This window comes from Nannobrachium achirus (genome assembly GCF_963921795.1).
Source record: "Nannobrachium achirus genome assembly, chromosome: 20".
NCBI lineage: Eukaryota > Metazoa > Chordata > Actinopteri > Myctophiformes > Myctophidae > Nannobrachium > Nannobrachium achirus.
In genome coordinates, this window is record NC_137827.1 from 19,688,134 (window position 1) to 19,696,005 (window position 7,872).

General features: G+C 44.8%; 1 protein-coding gene across 1 annotated transcript in view; it reads right to left on the bottom strand.

The window, feature by feature from the left end:
- LOC308305985 (ryanodine receptor 3) overlaps positions 1-7,872 on the bottom strand; it is a gene marked incomplete at its 5' end in the record, with an annotated part of 342,849 nt that overhangs the window by 106,932 nt on the left and 228,045 nt on the right. Inside the window, 3 exons of the mRNA XM_080750884.1 lie at positions 1,314-1,392; positions 6,051-6,214; positions 7,204-7,344. Coding sequence (XP_080607010.1) covers positions 1,314-1,392; positions 6,051-6,214; positions 7,204-7,344 — 384 coding nt within the window. The remainder of the gene's footprint in view (positions 1-1,313; positions 1,393-6,050; positions 6,215-7,203; positions 7,345-7,872) is intronic.

Genomic DNA, 7,872 nt, shown 5'->3' on the forward strand with positions numbered 1-7,872 from the left:
GAGGGGGCACGGTGGCGCAGTGGTTAGCGCTTCGCCTCACAGCTAGAAGGTCCTGGGTTCGATTCCCGCCGGGGGACGCTGTGGGTGCTGGGGGCGTGTTTCTCCCTCCGCGTCATCAGCGCCCACACCCTAGGTGGGGTCGGCGATAGGGCCTTCCTGTGTGGAGTTTGCATGTTCTCCCCGTGTCTCCTAGGGTTGATACCCTCACAAAAACATGCAGTAATCCTGGTCTCAATAATGCCTCCCCCTGGCCAGCCGGGGCGCTTGATGGAGGGGAAAGGAACTGGTTGGAATAACGTGTTCCTTCCACGCGCTACGTCCATCCCGGGGAAATCCCCCCTGTCAGGTGAAAAGAAACAACTTGGACTACTCATGCATTGAAGGAAGCATGAGGTCAGTCCGTTGTCTCCCCAGGCGTGGCAGAGGGAGAGCAGAGCCCAGGATTACATAGGCAATTGGCACTGGGTGAAAATGGGTTGCAAAATCGTGGGATAAAAATTATAAGAAAAAATAAATAAATAAAATGTCGGCCTTCGTTCCATTTTGGGGGCTGGGCGGCCAACAAAGTAAATCGTCACTGTCGGGCAGAAACCTCGTATCTCCAAGTTTCAAATTTGTTCGCAAAGCAAAGCCATGCTTCATCATACAAGGCCGTCATACAAAAGTAGTGAAAACAGCAGATCTACAAGCACACCATGCCTCGCGGTGCGAGGCGTTGTGTGCTTGTAGATCGGCTGTTTTCACTAGTTTACATAATTTTTTAAATAATAAATACCAAACAAACGGTTTTGGACATACAAGGTTTCTACCCGACAACGACGAAATATAACTCATGTAATTGGCCCACTGGCTTGTCACTTGTCATGATCTGAAATGGCAAATCTTTGAGTAGCAGCAGTGCTATAGAGAGAGATCTCTCTATAGCTCGCAATGAGGGCCTCTACAACTCTTTTTCCCGGGCTGAATCAGGGGCCCAGCATGTCCCTGGAGAAGCAGCACAACGTGACATTTCACATAAAAGGCCTTTATCTGCTATGTTGGCGATTCTCAACCGTTATCATTTCAAGAAGATTTGATATGGATTAGGCCACATACCTAATGCTTTAATGCTTTCCCCCCCTTTCTTTCCCTCTGGGACCCGATCAACACTGTAAAATTATCTGTGTAATATAAATCGAACTCAGAGGGGCGCTACTGCGGGCCGTCCCGAACCTCTTGTCTTGTATAACAAACAAATGGAGGCAGAAAATATTGCTTAATTCCCAGTCTAATGTCACAGCATCTAACACACGTCATCACACCTCTAAGCTTACCTTCTCCGCCGACCATTTGTCATGACAATGTTCCCCATATTTGTTTGTGAAATGCTCCAGCTTCTCTGGAAGAGAGACACTGTAAACAGACAAAACGTTAATTACTCAGTGCAGCATGAATGTGTACAGCAGGGGTCTTCAACGTTTTCAGGCCAAGGACCCCTTAGTTGAGAGAGAGATGAAGCAGGGACCCCCACAACCTGTTCATAGATTCCATATAGTTTCATTGTTTGACAGCACAATCATCAGTGTATTTTGATTTCATGTCAATTTGTGTTTATTTAATCACTTGAACCGTCAATACATAATAAACTTGAGCTTTCACTCTGTACTTAGTCTGCTCTTTTTCCCCTCAACACCAAACTTCTTTGCCGAAAATAGCCGATCTACAAGCTCACAACGCCTCGCTTCGCAGCGCAGCGCGAGGCGTTGTGAGCTTGTAGATCTGCTATTTTTGTCTAAAGTTTTCCGAATATGGATGCTAGCTAGGGTTCAAGTGGTTAACATAAAAAAGGAGAAAAGAAGTTTCTATCACACAAAGATTTAGAGGACCCCCTGTATTAACTCTGGGGACCCCCTAGGGGTCCCGGACCCCCTGTTAAAGACCCTTGGTGTACAGTAAAGCACACCTGTTGTTGCATACATGAATAAAGTGAATGTAAATGCACAGTCGTAAAGTATACAGCGCAGCGGCGCGTGTTTAATCACAGTAATGGGGTGTGTATTTTATACAGCACTTATAGGAGGAGTTACTGTGTGTTTGAATTGCAGGGACGTCATATTTCACATCCATATAGCCAGTGGTGGAGAGTAACTAAGTACATTTACCCAAGTACTGTACTTTACTGTACTTAACATTTACTTTACTATGGAGCATTTCCAGTTTTCAGGGGGACCAGGGGGGTCCCCAAATGATTTGAAAGAGGCCTGGTGATGACTTGAAAGAGGCCTGGGAAACCAGCCCGTTCTCACTCCCCCTGCTTCACCCCCCCACCCCCCCCCCCCCCCCCCACCCCCCCCCCCGACGCATTCCGGACTCGCTATCAGCGTCACCCGTGCAGACGCGTTGGGACGCTTACAGCGTCATCCCGACAGACATGGAGGGAGAGTCTTAGTGCGCATGGGCCGACACATGTTTACTCGAATATTCTTTCTTCTTAGACCACTGGCCATACCCAATGCGTCCCCTACTTGAAACAGTAGGCATACCCAAAGCGTCCCCTCTTGTGACGCAGGTGTCTGACACCTTGGGGGTGAGAACCTGTTGGGGAAACAGATCTTGCTATAACAATAACTGACGATGAAAAATGGGAATCGTATCTGGAATGCATACACAGTTGCTCCATAAACTCCATGCGTTGCAACGCATTTAGATGTATAGATGTATTTGACAGTGTTATCGGCCCTGTTCTGGGTGGATTTCAAGACTTATCACTTCTGATTCCTTATCAATGTAAGGCTATACAATATGGCATGGTTATTGCAACAACAACAAAAAATTCTGACCCTCTGGAAAGGAGTGGAGGTGTCCTCTTTTAAAACATGGCTGGCAGAAATGACCAATTTATTGCAAATGGAAAAAATAAGATATGTTTCTCTAAAGACGACAGTGTTTGACAGAATGTGGCAACCATTTCTCTCTCACCTTTCTAAAATGACTTTTGTTTCGTTTGTACAGGCGTATTAAAACCTTTATTTTTTTCCTATTTTGTATTTTGATTTAGTGTACTGATTTTTTATAATATTAGTTTTCTTCTTTTCTTTTTCTTTCTTTTGAAGTGTACAGGTATTATGATTGATGTATAAAAGGATGCACTTGCAGCACCCAGGTCCGCTGTGTAGACACACAGGTGTCTTTTTGGGTGATCTAACCCACTGAGTTACTAATAACACCTGTGTTTGGAAGAAAAAAAAATCTCAATTAGTCAGTTTATGCTTCATAAAAAGAGGCCATATTCAAATTCACCCTTTGTCAGGGGTGAATTGGCTAATGGGAGGGCTGGCCAGCGGACCACACTGTTTACGAAAGCTTTTTTCTCCAGTGTGGAATCGTGCCGATGTTTGCTCAGAGTGCCTGACTCACTGAAACTCTTATGACACTGCTTTAAGCGGGACAGGTTTTCTCTCCAGTGTGGACACGCTGGTGGATTTTCAGGTTATGTAAATGACTGAAGGCCTTGTCACACTGTGTACAACGGTACGGTTTCTCTCCAGTGTGGCGACGCAGGTGTGTCTTCAGTTGACCTATCTGACTGAAACTCTTGCCACATTGCTTACAGCAGTAAGGTTTTTCCCCCGTGTGGACGCGCTGGTGGATTTTCAGGTTGTGTAAATGACTGAAGCTCTTGTCACACTGCGTACAACGCTGCGCTTTTTCTCCCGTGTGGACACGCTGGTGACCTTTCAGCTCACACGGCTGACTGAAACCTTTGCCACACTGTTTACAGCAGAAAGGTTTTTCTCCGGTGTGGATGCGCTGGTGTCTCTTCAGGAAGTCTAAACGACTGAAGCTCTTGTCGCACTGTGTACAATAGAAAGGTTTCTCTCCCGTGTGGATACGCTGGTGCCTCTTCAGTTTCTCTAAAAGACCGAAACTCTTGTCACATTGTGTGCAGCGGAAAGGTTTTTCCGCCGTGTGGACAAGCTGCTGGTGTGTCTTCACGTGAGAAATGAGTCCGAAACTCTTGCCACATTGTTTACAGTGGAACGGTTTTTCTCCAGTGTGGACAAGCTGGTGTGTCTTCAAGGTGGACATTTGACTGAAACTCTTGTCACATTGTTTACAGTGGAAAGGTTTTTCACCCGTGTGGACAAGCTGGTGTTGCTTCAAGTTAGAAAGGACTCTAAAACTCTTCCCACATTGTTTACAGATGAGTCCTGAGTCAGACGGACGACGTCTCTTCTTTATTTCCGGTGGCGTTAAAGTTCTGGTAAACTGTTGACTACTGTAAGGTCTTGATTCCTCCGAGTCTCCTTTCTGCTGGCTCGTTGGCGGGAACAGTGGGTCCATTGTCAATGCCGCTGTTAAGCGTGGGCTGAAAATGTCCAAGAATGTAATAATGCGTGACCTTATGCTCCAGGATTGGTCACAGGGAAGTTACCAGCTGAATATCATGGATCTCTGCCAGAATAGTTCGCTTTGTAGGTGATGAAGGGCTCCTCGATGTTTCTCACCAGACTGTCATTCACACTGTGCAGTCTGGTTTTAAGCCGAGCTCAAAGCTCACGTCATCATTATGTTGTTGTTACTATGATGTCAGTCATGCCCAAATACAGAGTTATAATCTATAAATTTCTAATCCTTACCCGTTACTACGGGCATAAACACAGACACACATATATTTGGCTGTTGATGGCAGTGGCGTAGACAGAATCGAACCGGCGACTGGGCCTGAGCCCAACTGGGTGGGCCTGGGTGGGCGCATGTTTTTCGGGTCGGATCGGGTCTTCTGGTGCGATTTGGGTCGGGTTTGCATGATTAAATAATCAATTCATGCGTGGCGTCCACTAGTGATGCGCGGGTCATTCCAGCCGTGCAAAAACAGAATGGCATATTAGAGAAGAAGCCGGTAACATGACGGCATGCGATGCTTATTTTAATTGACAACACTCCTGTTAGTATAAGACTATACACACGGAGCACAACGCTAATGTATCACAGAGAGATATTGCAGACTGACCCAGTAGCCTAGTCACTGGTGCAAGACAAAATAAACAACTATGAAGAGAAAAGACCGAAATGTTTAATTGCACCGTCAACTTTTTATCAGAGCTCTGTACTGACGCTTCTCCCTCTCCCACAACAAAAACAGCCAAGCCAGCAGAACGTAATTAACCAGTCTCACTCACCTATATTGCTGCTTTCAAACGCTGTGTATTGTTTTAAGTCCCAGGAGCATGGTTTTCATATCATGAATATGAACTTTAGATTAGTCAAAAGCTTGTGTCAGTATAATCCACGTGAGTATGTATACATGTATCTTGTAGGCTGCAACAACAACTCTTGACAAGTAGCCCAACACGCTTAAGCATTTCCTGTAACGGTGGATTTCAAAATAAGACCCTGCCGTAATATGATGATATAAGAAGCAATTGGTTTTATTTTGAAGTCTACTTACAGGAAGTAAATGGACTAAATTAGAATTACATGACACTCTAGTCTAGACATGCTTGGCTGCGAGCAGGGAAGGACGCTTGGTGCACATTATATATTATACTGTATATCACTAGCGTCCACATGATGATGTTATGTTATTTTAGTTGTTGTAAGGATGCGACTATCATCAAAATGACTTAATATGCTATAAAAAATATAATATATATAATAAAATAAAAAAAATAAAAAATATATATAATTTTTTTTTTATAATTATATTCTCCACACTTGTATTCTCCCCATCTTGACAGAATTGTATATTCCCAGGTTCTGCAGGTCAGCTGCACAGGTGCAATGCATTATTGTTAATTGTGGCATGTTTACTAACATGCCAAGTTTAGCTGCACTTGAACAACCATTCCAGGCTGCCATATCCAGCCCAAGAAACCGTAGAAACGGGGGGGAAAATAAAATGTACATCTTAAAATAAATGTATCATGCCTGTTTTGCTAAGGTATGGCAATATGACTGGTGTCTTGCACGCGCGCAAGACACCAGTCATGTTGCCATACCTTAGTGTTTTCTGAACTGACGCCACTGCCCCCTGTTGAAGAACCCAGCTGGTCTATACAGTAGCTTACTTGAGCGTGCTGATGGGTCTGGGGTCAAAGTTGCCCTGCGCGTCCACAGAGACGGGCTTCTCCAGCGTGGTGCTGATGGTGGCGTCCACGTAGTCGGGGGGCAGCGCTCCGGCGATGGCGCTGAGGCAGGGCATGGCCATCTTGAACAGCTCCTGGTCATACTTCTGCAGTAGGTGGAAAAAGTACTCAAACGTTTTACCTAAAGTAAAAGTATAGTAATGCCACAATATGAAAATACTCTGTTGCAAGTAAAAAAGGCCTGTGTTCAAAAGTACAAAAGTATTGGCATCGAAATATACTTAGTACCAAAAGTAATAGTACTATAAAATGTTTGAAAATAGCAGATCTACAAGCTCACAACGCGTCGCGATCACGCGATGTGAGCTTGTAGATCGGCTGTTTTCAAATAGCCTATGTATAAAATATGGCTGAAGTGTTTAATGTTTGTTTTATAATATAATAATGTATATATGTACGGTAACTAAAGTTTTCAAATAATTGTAGTGGAGGATCAAATGTTATCTCTCCAGATCTTTAGAGAACAGAACATGCATTTTCAGGTCAGGATACCAATTTGAACCAATCAGGAGAGAGAACTTGTATGCTGGATAAACAAGTGATCGGAAGTAATGACACAAAATTGGAACTGGAACACTATGAAATACGATACATAGGTTATCTTGACTGATTGAAAAAATCATTCCACCTAAAATATATATATGTTTATTAAAGACGGGAAGACCATTGTCACTGAACAGCAGCGGTCCGGGCACCTAGGCTCCTAAGTAGCCTGGGTTCGAGTCCCGTTCCCGACGGCCTTTGCTGCATGTCACTCTCGATCTCTTTCCTCGTTTTCTGTCAGCCTACCATCCTATCAATAAAGGCATAAAGCCCCTTTGTTTTAACCAAACGATATCCCTTAGCACCACTTTAACACAAAACTACTGCCGGGATCAGAACGATCCCAGCGGAAGGGCTCAACAACTACCGAGTGTCCGGCTGTGATGGCATAGTGAGCAGCACGTCGTGATGGTGAATGTTTGATTCGCTCTGATCGTTTTGAGACTTTGGGGGGCGGCTTAGTATATAACCCCGGAGCCCTCTTGTACTGACAGAGACGAATGAGCCCCCCTCTCTCCCTCCTCCTCCTCACCCTCTGGGACAGAGAATCAAACACGCCCCAGAAGATCTTCTTGGTGAGCAGGAGCTCCTCGTCGCTGGCCATGCCGTAGCTTCCCCAGCCCGACGGCAGGCAGTAGTACTTCCAGTTCTGCTCATAGTGGTTGGTCAGCAGCTGCAAAGAGGGCAAAGAAATGTCAGTGCATTAGCGCAGTTATTTTATGCTTTAACTATTTAAAAATAGCAGATCTACAAGCTCACAGCGCAGCACCGAAAGCTGTGAAATTTTGTGCGAATCTTATATTTTTTTTCACAAGCAAACATTTGTAACTCAAATAAATATTTGCTTCTGGGGAGTCCCTGGAACAACATATTTTGAGATGGGGGTCCGTGGCCAAATCCATGTGGGGTCCTTGACATGAAAAAGTTTGAGAACATGCATTAAGGCCAGTGGTTCTCAAACGTTTTCATGGCAAGGACACCCAAATTGAATGCCGACAGGAGAGAAGAGCAGTGTTACAGTTGTGTTACAAATTCTCAAGTTTTTTGGCAGATCTACTAGCTCACTACACATGGCGTCATGACAGGTTGTGAGCTGGGAAGCCCCTGGAACCCCTTTGAGAAGCACTTCATTAGGGTAGGTACCCTCACAAAGAAAACATGCAGTAATCCTGGTCTCTATATTGCCTCCCCCTGGTCAGCA